The following is a 14546-nucleotide window of genomic DNA, read 5'->3' on the forward strand; positions in this document are numbered from 1 at the left end:
TAAGGTGCTCTGACAACTGATGCTTAAAGTTAGTGAGGGGAGATAAGAGTCTCCAGCTTCAGAGATTTTTGCAATTCGTTCCAGTCATTGGCAGCAGAGAACTGGAAGGAATGGCGGCCAAAGGAGGTGTTGGCTTTGGGAATGACCAGTGAGATATACCTGCTGGAGCGCAGACTACGGGTGGGTGCTGCTATGGTGACCAATGAGCTAAGATAAGGCGGGGATTTGCCTAGCAGTGATTTATAGATGGCCTGGAGCCAGTGGGTTTGACGACGAACATGTAGTGAGGACCAGCCAACAAGAGCGTACAGGTCGCAGTGGTGGGTAGTGTATGGGGCTTTGGAGACAAAACGGATGGCACTGTGATAGACTACATCCAATTTGCTGAGTAGAGTGTTGGAGGCTATTTTGTAAATGACATCGCCGAAGTCAAGGATCGGTAGGATAGTCAGTTTTACGAGGGCATGTTTGGCAGCATGAGTGAAGGAGGCTTTGTTGCGAAATAGGAAGCCGATTCTAGATTTAACTTTGGATTGGAGATTCTTAATGTGAGTCTGGAAGGAGAGTTTACAGTCTAACCAGACACCTAGGTATTTGTAGTTGTCCACATACTCTAGGTCAGACCCGTCGAGAGTGGTGATTCTAGTCGGGTGGGCGGCTGCCAGCAGCGTTCGATTGAAGAGCATGCATTTAGTTTTACTAGTTTTTAAGAGCAGTTGGAGGCTACTGAAGGAGTGTTGTATGGCATTGAAGCTCGTTTGGAGGTTTGTTAACACAGTGTCCAATGAAGGGCCAGATGTATACAAAATGGTGTCGTCTGCGTAGAGGTGGATCTGAGAGTCACCAGCAGCAAGAGCTGCTTCAAAATCAGCAGGGGATCAAATACTTTTTTCCCTCACTGTATGTAATTTTAAATATTTCTGTATTTCATTTTCAATAAATTTGCAAACATTTCTAAAAACATGTTTTGATTTCGTCATTATGGGGTATTGTGTGTGTATATGGGTGAGATTTTTTTTTATTATCCATTTTTAATTCACACAACAAAATGTGGAATACAGTGGGGGAAAAAGTATTTAGTCAGCCACCAATTGTGCAAGTTCTCCCACTTAAAAAGATGAGAGAGGCCTGTAATTTTCATCATAGGTACACGTCAACTATGACAGACAAATTGAGAAAAAAAATTCTAATAAATTGAATTTATTTGCAAATTATGGTGGAAAATAAGATTTGGTCACCTACAAACAAGCAAGATTTCTGGCTCTCACAGACCTGTAACTTCTTCTTTAAGAGGCTCCTCTGTCCTCCACTCGTTACCTGTATTAATGGCACCTGTTTGAACTTGTTATCAGTATAAAAGACACCTGTCCACAACCTCAAACAGTCACACTCCAAACTCCACTATGGCCAAGACCAAAGAGCTGTCAAAGGACACCAGAAACAACATTGTAGACCTGCACCAGGCTGGGAAGACTGAATCTGCAATAGGTAAGCAGCTTGGTTTGAAGAAATCAACTGTGGGAGCAATTATTAGGAAATGGAAGACATACTGATAATCTCCCTCGATCTGGGGCTCCACGCAAGATCTCACCCCGTGGGGTCAAAATGATCACAAGAATGGTGAGCAAAAATCCCAGAACCACACGGGGGGACCTAGTGAAGGACCTGCAGAGAGCTGGGACCAAAGTAACAAAGCCTACCATCAGTAACACACTACGCCGCCAGGGACTCAAATCCTGCAGTGCCAGACGTGTCCCCCTGCTTAAGCCAGTACATGTCCAGGCCCGTCTGAAGTTTGCTAGAGTGCATTTGGATGATCCAGAAGAGGATTGGGAGAATGTCATATGGTCAGATGAAACCAAAATAGAACTTTTTGGTAAAAACTCAACTCGTCGTGTTTGGAGGACAAAGAATGCTGAGTTGCATCCAAAGAACACCATACCTACTGTGAAGCATGGGGGTGGAAACATCATGCTTTGGGGCTGTTTTTCTGCAAAGGGACCAGGATGACTGATCCGTGTAAAGGAAAGAATGAATGGGGCCATGTATCGTGAGATTTTGAGTGAAAACCTCCTTCCATCAGCAAGGGCATTGAAGATGAAACGTGGCTGGGTCTTTCAGCATGACAATGATCCCAAACACACCGCCCGGGCAACGAAGGAGTGGCTTCGTAAGAAGCATTTCAAGGTCCTGGAGTGGCCTAGCCAGTCTCCAGATCTCAACCCCATAGAAAATCTTTGGAGGGAGTTGAAAGTCCGTGTTGCCCAGCGACAGCCCCAAAACATCACTGCTCTAGAGGAGATCTGCATGGAGGAATGGGACAAAATACCAGCAACAGTGTGTGAAAACCTTGTGAAGACTTACAGAAAACGTTTGACCTGTGTCATTACCAACAAAGGGTATATAACAAAGTATTGAGAAACTTTTGTTATTGACCAAATACTTATTTTCCACCATAATTTGCAAATAAATCCATAAAAAATCCTACAATGTGATTTTCTGGATTTCTTTTTCTCATTTTGTCTGTCATAGTTGATGTGTACCTATGATGAAAATGACAGACCTCTCTCATCTTTTTAAGTGGGAGAACTTGCACAATTGGTGGCTGACTAAATACTTTTTTCCCCCACTGTAAGTGGAGGAGTATGAATACTTTCTGAAGGCACTGTATCTAACTATTAGACAGTTAATTTAGTCGAGACAGAGCACAAATCGTTCTGACCATCTCTAGGCCAAGCAGACAAAGATCCAATTTTGCATGTAAAATTGACCAATACAGGATGGTTAGGGGATGGTAAGAACATGTTTGTGTGCTTTTTATGCTGTGTGTGTGTGTGTACATATGTGTATGCTACATATATATGTATACACCCCCCTCTTGTCTGAAGGTGTGGAGGTGGCTCACCTGTGTCGTAACTCGGGCCAGTGTCTGGATGCTGGCAACACCCACTACTGCCGCTGCCAGGCGGGCTACACGGGCAGCTACTGCCAGGAACAGGTGGACGAGTGCTCCCCCAACCCTTGCCAGAACGGTGCCACCTGCACAGACTACCTGGGAGGGTACAGCTGTGAGGTATATATGCTCTAGCTAGCAAATCTGAATCAACACAAACACATAAATTATTATTAATACGTTATCCTTAATTTATGCAATTAAAGGCCCACTCCGTAATTCCAAGCACAACAACAACGACAGCCCCGCCACTTGGTGTGCTACAGTATAATCTCTCTTTCTCTCAAGGGTAGGGTGTCAAAATTCAAGATACCTAACATTGCTCTACTTTCACACTGTTCTAATATCAAGTGTATGGACCAGGTCTCCCTTGAGTAGGGTTGCAATATTCCGGAAACTTTCAATAAATTACCAGATTTTCCAGAAATCCTGTTTGGAGGAATCAGGAGGGAATAAGCAGGAAATCCGGAATCCTCCAACCAGGATTTCTGGAAAATCTGGGAATTTATTGAACGTTTCCTGAATTTTGCAACCCTACTCAAGACCTGGTCTATACACTTGATATTAGAACAGTGTGAAAGTAGAGCAATGTTAGGTATCTTGAATCATGTGTCAGATAAGATAGTACTTAATTTCTCTGGTATTTGAATGGTTTTGGTCTGGTTTGTCTCTGTCAGTGTCTTCCTGGCTACCACGGGGTGAACTGCTCCAAGGAGATCAACGAATGTCTGTCTCAGCCATGTCAGCACGGGGGCACCTGCATCGACCTCATCAATACCTACAAATGCTCCTGTCCCAGAGGAACACAAGGTACACACTAGCGCATGCACACACACACAAAGGCAATCTCATAAAAATCTCTCATCAGTCTACCACTGAAAAACAAGCACAGAACAGTTAGTAGCAGCATATTATTCATGTATTTCCATTCGGTAGTAGACTAAGAGGAGCTCTATGCTAAATTACATAGAATTAGATGCATGTAATTCTATTTCTATACTGAATTCCACCTAATCCTCAGCCCACCCCTTCCCCAGGCATTCACTGTGAGATCAACCTGGACGACTGCAACCCCTCTATGGACCCTCTGACCAACGAGCCCAAGTGTTTCAACAAGGGTCAGTGTGTGGACAGAGTGGGGGGCTACCACTGCATGTGTCCCGCTGGCTACGTAGGGGAGCGCTGCGAGGGTGACGTCAACGAGTGCCTGTCGGACCCCTGCGACCCGCGAGGCTCCTACAACTGTGTCCAGCTCACCAACAGCTACCGCTGCGAGTGTCGCACTGGATACACAGGTACTGACCATACCCTACGCACCTAAAATAAATTGGATTATTCTGTGTTTATGACAGATTTGACACAACAATGCAAAAAAAAACATTGTCCACACATTTGTAATGTACATAAATAACAGACATTGTTCTCCCTCTCAACTCCAGGCCAGCGCTGTGACAAGGTGTTTGACGGCTGTAAGGGGAGACCGTGTAGGAACGGAGGATCGTGTGCAGTGGCCAGTAACAACCCCGATGGATTCATCTGCAAATGCCCACCGGTGAGCACATTTACATTTGAGTCATTTAACAGACACTCTCATCCAGAGCGATTTACAGTTGTGAGTGCATACATTTTTGTAATGGTCCCCGTGTGAATCGAACCCACAACCCTGGCATTGCAAGCGCCTTGCTCTACCAACCGAGCCACACACCACTGACCAGAACACAAACTCTAAATTCACCCTGGCCATAATGGCAACATATTCCCCATATAGAGCAAAAGGGAACAGGGTGACATTTTTGACGTAGCCCCTGGCTCCCTCTGTATTTCCATCCACAATTTAGCATCTCATTTAGCATAATTATTTACAGTGGGGGAAAAAAGTATTTAGTCAGCCACCAAGTTCTCCCACTTAAAAAGATGAGAGAGGCCTGTAATTTTCATCATAGGTACACGTCAACTATGACAGACAAAATGAGAAAAATAATTCCAGAAAATAACATTGTAGGATTTTTTATGAATTTATTTGCAAATTATAATAATAAATAATATGCCATTTAGCAGACACTTTTATCCAAAGCGACTTACAGTCATGCGTGCATACATTTTTTGTGTATGGGTGGTCCCGGGGATCGAACCCACTACCTTGGCGTTACAAGCGCCGTGCTCTACCAGCTGAGCTACAGAGGACCACCCATACACAAAATTCCACCCATTATGGTGGAAAATAAGTATTTGGTCAATAACAAAAGTTTCTCAATAGTTTGTTATATACCCTTTGTTGGCAATGACACAGGTCAAATGTTTTCTGTAAGTCTTCACAAGGTTTTCACACACTGTTGCTGGTATTTTGGCCCATTCCTCCATGCAGATCTCCTCTAGAGCAGTGATGTTTTGGGGCTGTCGCTGGGCAACACAGACTTTCAACTCCCTCCAAAGATTTTCTATGGGGTTGAGATCTGGAGACTGACTAGGCCACTCCAGGACCTTGAAATGCTTCTTACGAAGCCACTCCTTCGTTGCGTTTGGGATCATTGTCATGCTGAAAGACCCAGCCACGTTTCATCTTCAATGCCCTTGCTGATGGAAGGAGGTTTTCACTCAAAATCTCACGATACATGGCCCCATTCATTCTTTCCTTTACATTTACATTTTAGTCATTTAGCAGACGCTCTTATCCAGAGCGACTTACAGTTAGTGAATACATATATATATATATATTTTTTTTAATACTGGCCCCCCGTGGGAATCGAACCCACAACCCTGGCGTTGCAAACGCCATGCTCTGTCAACTGAGCTACATCCCTGCCGGTCATTCCCTCCCCTACCCTGGACGACGCTGGGCCAATTGTGCGCCGCCCATGAGTCTCCCGGTCGCGGCCGGCTGCGACAGAGCCTGGATTCGAACCAGGATCTAGTGGCACAGTTAGCACTGCGATGCAGTGCCTTAGACCACTGCGCCACTCAGGAGTCACGGATCAGTCGTCCTGGTCCCTTTGCAGAAAAACAGCCCCAAAGCATGATGTTTCCACCCCCATGCTTCACAGTAGGTATGGTGTTCTTTGGATGCAACTCAGCATTCTTTGTCCTCCAAACACGACGAGTTGAGTTTTTACCAAAAAGTTATATTTTGGTTTCATATGACCATATGACATTCTCCCAATCCTCTTCTGGATCATCCAAATGCACTCTAGCAAACTTCAGACGGGCCTGGACATGTACTGGCTTAAGCAGGGGGACACGTCTGGCACTGCAGGATTTGAGTCCCTGGCGGCGTAGTGTGTTACTGATGGTAGGCTTTGTTACTTTGGTCCCAGCTCTCTGCAGGTCATTCACTAGGTCCCCCGTGTGGTTCTGGGATTTTTGCTCACCGTTCTTGTGATCATTTTGACCCCACGGAGTGAGATCTTGCGTGGAGTCCCAGATCGAGGGAGATTATCAGTGGTCTTGTATGTCTTCCATTTCCTAATAATTGCTCCCACAGTTGATTTCTTCAAACCAAGCTGCTTACCTATTGCAGATTCAGTCTTCCCAGCCTGGTGCAGGTCTACAATTTTGTTTCTGGTGTCCTTTGACAGCTCTTTGGTCTTGGCCATAGTGGAGTTTGGAGTGTGACTGTTTGAGGTTGTGGACAGGTGTCTTTTATACTGATAACAAGTTCAAACAGGTGCCATTAATATAGGTAACGAGTGGAGGACAGAGGAGCCTCTTAAAGAAGAAGTTACAGGTCTGTGAGAGCCAGAAATCTTGCTTGTTTGTAGGTGACCAAATACTTATTTTCCACCATAATTTGCAAATAAATTCATTAAAAATCCTACAATGTGATTTTCTGGATTTTTTTCCCTCAATTTGTCTTTCATAGTTGACGTGTACCTATGATGAAAATGACAGGCCTCTCTCATCTTTTTATGTGGGAGAACTTGCACAATTGGTGGCTGACTAAATACTTTTTTCCCCCACTGTATGTGTTTGATTAACTTTGTCTCTTTTTTGTATATCTTTGTGGAAAGGGAGCGGTTTGGCGATGCAAAGTAAACGTGTGTGCCAACAGACTGTTTTAAGGTACAACCTCATCTGACCCATCTCTGTGTGTTTCTCTCCAGGGCTACACAGGCTCCTCCTGCGAGTATGACTCACGCTTCTGTGGCAGCCTCAGCTGCAGAAATGGTGGCACCTGTGTCTCCGGCCACCTGAGCCCTCGTTGCCTGTGCCCCGCCGCTTTTACCGGCCCTGAGTGCCAGACTCCCACGGACAGCCCCTGCAACGTCAACCCCTGCTACAACGAGGGCACTTGCCAGAGCACCCCTGACGCACCCTTCTTCCACTGCAGCTGCCCCAACAACTTCAATGGCCTGCTCTGTCACATCCTTGATTACTCCTTTCCCGGTGGGTTCGGCCGGGATATTACGCCACCACCCGAGGTGGAGGTGAGCTGCGAGATCCCGCAGTGCGACGAGTGGGCGGGCAACCACATCTGTGACTCGCTGTGCAACAACCACGCCTGCGGCTGGGACGGCGGCGACTGCTCGCTCAACTTCGATGACCCATGGCAGAACTGCTCGGCGGCGCTGCAGTGCTGGCGGTACTTCAACGACGGGAAGTGCGACGAGCAGTGCAACAGCCCTGGGTGTCTCTACGACGGCTTCGACTGCCAGGGACAGGAGGGACAGTGCAAGTGAGTCTCAGTCCGCCTCGAATATGTCTGTTCCATCTCAACCTCTCACTATCTCACTATGCCCAGTCTCAAACCTATTTCACTCTCAGATGATTATTAAAACATATTAAACCATGAAAGAAGGATGATGATATGTTGTGTTTGTAAGAATGATGAACATTGTCTACTTCCAACTCCTTACGAGTCTACATATCCAAGCAATCTTTTCTAATCTACCTACTTTCTACATTCCTACCTCATCCAATTCCTCTGGCCTTAGTTAACTTAAGTGCTAATCCTAATGTTGACCATGTTAATGCTCTCTCTCCCCAGCCCACTGTATGACCAGTACTGTAAGGACCACTACGCGGACGGCCACTGCGACCAGGGCTGTAACAACGCAGAGTGCGAGTGGGACGGCCTGGACTGCGCCAACAACATGCCCGAGAAGCTAGCTGACGGCCACCTCGTCCTTGTGGTCCACATCCCTCCCGAGCAGTTAAAAAATGGTTTTTCCACGTTCCTCCGTGAGCTCAGCACCGTTTTACACACCAACGTGGTGTTCCGGCGCGACGCCAACGGAGAGCCCATGGTGTTCCCCTACTACGGCAGCGAGCAGGAGCTGGCCAAGCACAACATGAAGCGTTCCACCGACAGCTGGCCCGACTGGGCGGTCGTGCCGGCCAACATGCTGGGCCAGGTGAAGGAGAGCGTGGAGTCCATGGTAAACCCTCCCCGCCGGCGCCGCGAGCTGGACCTCATGCAGGTCAAAGGGTAGGTACACACACTTGTTCACTTTGTTATACATTGCTCAGTAACACGCATTCAATGATACACACACAAATGCACCCACAGTCGCTTGCTCACTCACTCACTCAGACATTACTTGTTCAGTCTTTCCACAGAATTGTCCTTAGATTTGATATTAGAGAGGAGAGTCAGAAGAGGACTTGATTGTTCAAGTGAATCCTTTCCTTCCCTCTTATTGGTCGAATTAACTCTCCCCTTTTCTGGTAGGTCGGTGGTATACCTGGAGATTGATAACCGCCAGTGCTACCAGCAGTCCACGGAATGCTTCCAGAGCGCCACCGACGTCGCCGCGTTCCTGGGAGCACTGGCCTCCAGCGGGAATCTCAATGTTCCTTACATTGAGGCCGTCACCAGTAAGTACCAACATACAGTATCTCTCCAGCTGAAATACTCTCCATTCAAAAATCTCTCTCTCATAAAATATGACTGTATGAAAGTATGAAAATAGACCAATAACTACTTTAATGCTTGTGATTTAGATGATGATGATGGTCACTTTATTTGTATCCATTAGGAAAAATGTCTGTGTCATACAGCATGCCAATATACAGATATTCACATAGACATACGTAGAGCACATAAACATTACATACATAGTACAAGAGTCGTAACCCCATTCTGACATGCTGTACTCTCCCTGCCCCTCTCTCCCAGGTGTGCAGCCCACCCCTGCATCCTCTGAGCTATACCCCATGTACGTGGTGTTCCTGGGGCTGGCTGTGCTGGGCTTCATCTGCCTGGGGGTGCTGGTGTCGCGTAAACGCCGACGGGAGCACGGACAGCTCTGGTTCCCTGAGGGCTTCAAAGTGTCTGAGCCCAGCAAGAAGAAACGCAGAGAGCCCGTAGGAGAGGACTCTGTGGGACTCAAGTAAGTGTGTCTGTGCGTGCGTGTGTGTGTTTCATGTGTGGCTTATCTAACTGGTCTTTCCTATGTCCATCAGGCCACTGAAGAACATTTTGGACATTTCTCTGATGGACGACAGCCAGAATGGATTGTGGGGAGAGGAGGAGCCAGACTCTAGACGCTTTAGGGTAAGAGATCATCTGAAACCTACACAGACCATGTACAACCACTAAATGTATAAAATAGTGTACACATCTGGAAATTGTTGAATTAATGTTAAATACATAAACAGATAATTGCCTTTGCCTGCATAATGTGTATTGTGTGGTCACAGGGATTGTACGGTAGTTGATGGACCATGTTTGTCTCTGTGTTAGTTGGAGGAGCCGGCCATGTTGGACCTGGATGACCGCACTGACCACAGACAATGGACCCAGCAGCACCTGGACGCGGCTGACCTGCGGATCCCTTCCATCGCCCCCACGCCTCCACAGGGAGAGATCGAGAATGACTGCATGGACGTCAATGTCCGAGGCCCAGGTGTGTGAGGATCTCTCTCTTCTCAATTTTTTCTCTCTTCTCTCTCTGGCATACCCCCCTTGTCACATGACTTGTCCCGTGTAGCTCAGTTGGTAGAGCATGGCGCTTGCAATGCCAGGGTTGTGGGTTCGATTCCCACAGGGGGCCAGTATGAAAATGTATGCACTCACTTAACTGTAAGTCGCTCTGTATAAGAGCGTCTGCTAAATGACTAAAATGTAAAATGTAAATGTAGAAGTAACATTAAAGATGTCCTCCAGTGATTAAAAAAACATACCTTTTCCTGTTGAAATGGGATATCCCAAGTATAAATAAATTAAAGTGCACACACTAAAGGGTAAATAAATATGTTATGAGCTAAATAATGTTTTTTAGACACAACTGCAAACTTCAAGGAGTAGGGCATTCAAGGAGTTGGTCTGATGGGAATTTGTGATGTCATTGGCCTCCACCCTTGCTTGAGGGACAATAGAGGAGCAATAACGAAAACAAAAGAGCAAAGGCCCATACCCCCACGCCCACCTATTGAGATGTGCCTTTTGTTAAGTAAATCAGGTGTTAAATGAGGTGAAAAGGAGTCTGGAGTGCCACTCCATGCCATTCCGTTTAAATAAAGTATTTCCCCTCGGTCCTAATGTGTGTTTATTTTTTTCTCTATCTACCACCCTTTCTCTCCCTCCATCCATCTCTCCGTCCATCCCTCTCTCAGACGGTTTCACTCCTCTAATGATCGCATCGTGCAGCGGAGGAGGCCTGGAGATTGGGAACAGTGAGGAGGAGGAGGACCCTTCGGCTGAGATCATCTCTGACTTCATCTACCAGGGCGCCAACCTGCACAACCAGACGGACCGCACGGGTGAGACCGCTCTTCACCTAGCCGCCCGCTACGCCCGTTCCGACGCCGCCAAGCGACTGCTGGAGTCCACGGCCGACGCCAACGTCCAGGACAACATGGGGCGCACTCCGCTGCACGCCGCCGTGGCCGCAGACGCACAGGGAGTCTTCCAGGTACTACTACAGTACTCTAGTAGTAGTGCTCCTTTGAATTAATAAATACATTCATTTTATATGCCACTTTTCATTTGTGGACTATCAAAATGCTTTTCTAAAGCATGTGCAAAAAGGTGCATTTACGTGAATTGAAAATGATATTATATACAATGCCATATGTAGCATTCCCTATTACCAGTTAAGCATTTGGACTTTGCTCTCAGATTTAGCCTGTACTGTACATGTTCACTAAAGGTGTCTGTCTTTTCGTTCAGATTCTCATCCGGAATCGGGCCACTGATCTTGACGCCCGCATGCATGACGGAACGACTCCTCTGATCCTGGCCGCCCGATTGGCTGTGGAAGGCATGGTGGATGAGCTTATTAACTGCCATGCTGATGCCAACGCCATCGATGACTTTGGTAGGTTACACAGATTTTACTTTGGTTGTATTCACATCATATCTCCCACACAGTGTACTAATGGAATTTGCCCTTAACCGGCTGACCCATCTTCATGGACTGTAGCCCTCATGGTCTAGGAATTTGCAGGTTATTTGAATTTGTATTAAATCATCATTCCTTTTATTTTTTTTATTTTTTTCTCCAGGTAAATCTGCCCTTCATTGGGCTTCAGCTGTCAACAACGTGGATGCTGCCATGGTGTTGCTGAAGAATGGCGCCAACAAAGACATGCAGAACAACAAGGTGAAAAACATGGCTCACACATCTCACACAAACATGGCTCTTACATCTCACACTAGTTGACACACTAGTGAAACTACTACTTGCCAACTTGTGTAGTTGTTATGTGTGTAATTGTTACATGCTCAATGGTGTATTTCGAAATGTTGAGGAATATACTAAAAGCTCATTGTGCAATGTCATTCCAGTAAATGCCACCATTGTTCAGGGGATCAAAGAATAATCACAATCGAATGTAAAATAAAGTATTGTATTAAAACATTTTCTCACTCACTGTTTGCTGTCTCTCTAGGAGGAAACTCCTCTCTTTCTGGCAGCCAGAGAAGGCAGTTACGAGACGGCCAAGGTGCTGCTGGAGCACTTTGCCAACCGCGAGATCACCGACCACCTGGACCAGCTGCCCCGGGACATCGCCCAGGAGCGAATGCACCATGACATCATCCATCTGCTCGATGAGTACAACCTGGTGAGGAGCCCAGGGCTCCATAATGGGACCCTGAGCGCCACCAGCCTGTCCCCACCTCTGTGCTCCCCCAACGGATACCTGGGCAGCCTCAAGCCCACCGCCTTGGGCAAGAAGGTCCGCAAGCCAGGCTTTGGAGGGAAGGACGGCGGCAAAGATATGAGGATACGGAAGAAGAAGTCCCTGGACGGGAAGGGCAGTCTGCTGGACAGCTCGGCCGTCCTCTCGCCCGTCGACTCCCAGGAGTCGCCCCACGGGTACCTGTCCGACGTGGCGTCGCCGCCGATGACGTCGCCATTCCAGCAGTCTCCGCCCATGTCGTTCAACCACCTGCAAGGCAGTGGAGACAGCCACCTGGGTCAGATGGGCATGGGCATGGGCAAGGGGCAGGACATTGGGCGTATGCCCTTTGACCCGAACCCTCCCCGCCTGTCCCACCTGCCCGTTTCCAGCCCCGGCAGCCAGGGAACCATCACTATGGCCATGGGCGGCGCTGGGGGTAGAGGACAGTGTGATTGGCACTCCAGGATGCACCCGGGTCTCGGGCAGCAGGGCGGCTTCAACCAAGGCCTTCCCATGATGGCTCCCCTCCACGGGGTCCCCACCGCCACCCTGTCCAGGATCATGGGCTACCAGGGCCTGCAGACCAGTCATCTGGGCACGCCGCCCCACCTCATGCAGCAGATGCACTCCCGGCAGAACCCACAGCTCCAGCATCAGAACTCCAACTCCACCACAGCCGGCCAGGTCCTGAGCCAGAGCTTCCTGAGCAGCGAGCTGAGCGGCTCGGACCTGCAGCAAGGCAACGGGGCAGGCCGCTCGGTCGCTATCCACACCATCCTCCCCCAGGAGACCCAGATTCTCGGCACACAGTTCCTCACCCCACCCTCCCAGCACAGCTATTCCAGCCCTATGGACAACACACCCAATCACCAGCTGCAGGTGCCTGACCACCCCTTTCTAACTCCCTCCCCCGGATCCCCTGACCAATGGTCCAGCTCCTCTCCACATTCCAATATGTCTGATTGGTCAGAGGGCATCTCCAGTCCACCAATGAGTTTGCATTCTCAGATGGGCCTTATCCCTAACCAGTTTAAGTAGAGTGGGTCACAGAGGACAATGGACAGAAGAACTCGTCAATAGGAAAACAAAACAAAAAATACTTTTAAATGGACAAAGGATAAGACAGCTGACCTGACTGAAGATTCTCCTTTTTTATTACCAATTTTTATACTAACGACAATAACTGTTTTTATTTGTATTTATTTATGTACTTTTTTGACATGATATAAAGAAGATGCTTTTATATTTATGCGTAAAAAAAATTGGAAGGGAACCTGGGCTGTGTGTGCGGGGAGACTGGACGGGGGTCAGGAAAGGAGTATGTCTATCTACTGTGACTGAGACTACTGACTTATTGGTGTCTTATGTTGCTCTCATCACTGGATCGTGCACCAATTTTCACTGTTTTATTTTGGGAGTGCATTGTCATTATGATGCTTTGTATAATATATATTTTGTTGTAAAAGTTCCAGTATTAATTGATTAGATGTATAACCTCTTATTTTTTAACTGAAGCAAGTTTGTTACTGAACTACAATTCATTAAGTCTTAACACTGAGTATGTACTAGAGGATGGATGATCGAACCTGTGTCTTAAAATGTGTCCAAAATGCCACCCCTGTCAGTTAAACGGTTGGTGTCTGCGGTAAAATGAGTTTGGGGGATTTGAATGGGACCAGATTACTTAATCAGATTTTTTTTATTAAACAACGAGCGGTAGTATCTTCTGTTCCTCATCTGTTGAGTCCGTCTGGGAAACTGTGTTAACTGAAAGTGCAACGGTAAGCTGGGTTAAAGACAAATTACATCTTACACATGCCTTATTCTACAATGGTGTGTCACGGTTATTTTGCTTCTTTGAAGGAAAATATGTAATGTTTGGTGAGATTCCCAGTGAGTGTCCTCTAAATCGAGGATGCTTTTTGTGGAAGTTCTTCTTGTGTGTTTGACATCACCTGCGCTTTGTGGGGAGCATGGTTTAGGTGTCACGTTTATAAACTAGATCAGAGATAAGTGTTTAATTAATGTAATTCAAAAGTGTATGTACATGCAAAGTTTGCAAACAAAAGGTATTTCCTGTCAAAAATGAGTTGTGAAATATCATCTTGATTCAATAAAGGGCACTGTTAAGCTTACAGTTATGGATTTATTTTTGTATTCTTTATTAACGTTACATGCACACAATAATGTGATTATTGTGGGTAGTCAGATTAATAAAATAGTTAGATTAGAACGTTTACATGCTTTGCAAGAAGAACGATTTCCCTAATAATCCTGTTTACATGGACACATCTGAAATCAGGCTACCTGATGGGACTGATAAATGCAGTTAGTGCATTCATCTTAAGATAGCTAGCTGGGACAACCACATATCACAGTCATAGTAAGTACATTTTTCCTCAAAGTAGCTATCAGCAAAGTCAGAGCTAGTAAGGGGGAAATGCATTTTTTTCTCTTTATTCAACCCACCCACCACCCACCCTCCCTTCATCCACACAATATTTGATGACCCTAAACCCGACTGCGGGTT

General features: G+C 46.6%; 1 protein-coding gene across 2 annotated transcripts in view; it reads left to right on the plus strand.

The window, feature by feature from the left end:
- The window catches only part of LOC121582746 (neurogenic locus notch homolog protein 1), a 57921-nt gene extending 43770 nt beyond the window's left edge, over positions 1-14151 (plus strand). For both annotated transcript variants that reach the window (XM_041898823.1, XM_041898824.1), the window contains 14 exons: positions 2889-3073; positions 3631-3763; positions 3991-4248; positions 4393-4505; positions 7051-7622; positions 7935-8375; positions 8619-8764; positions 9066-9279; positions 9353-9443; positions 9633-9795; positions 10505-10803; positions 11061-11208; positions 11396-11493; positions 11783-14151. In XM_041898823.1, coding sequence (XP_041754757.1) covers positions 2889-3073; positions 3631-3763; positions 3991-4248; positions 4393-4505; positions 7051-7622; positions 7935-8375; positions 8619-8764; positions 9066-9279; positions 9353-9443; positions 9633-9795; positions 10505-10803; positions 11061-11208; positions 11396-11493; positions 11783-13054 — 4133 coding nt within the window. In that variant the 3' untranslated portion in view covers positions 13055-14151. The remainder of the gene's footprint in view (positions 1-2888; positions 3074-3630; positions 3764-3990; positions 4249-4392; positions 4506-7050; positions 7623-7934; positions 8376-8618; positions 8765-9065; positions 9280-9352; positions 9444-9632; positions 9796-10504; positions 10804-11060; positions 11209-11395; positions 11494-11782) is intronic.
- Positions 14152-14546: the final 395 nt, after the last annotated feature.

The sequence above is a fragment of the Coregonus clupeaformis genome, chromosome 15 (genome assembly GCF_020615455.1).
Source record: "Coregonus clupeaformis isolate EN_2021a chromosome 15, ASM2061545v1, whole genome shotgun sequence".
Taxonomy (NCBI): domain Eukaryota; kingdom Metazoa; phylum Chordata; class Actinopteri; order Salmoniformes; family Salmonidae; genus Coregonus; species Coregonus clupeaformis.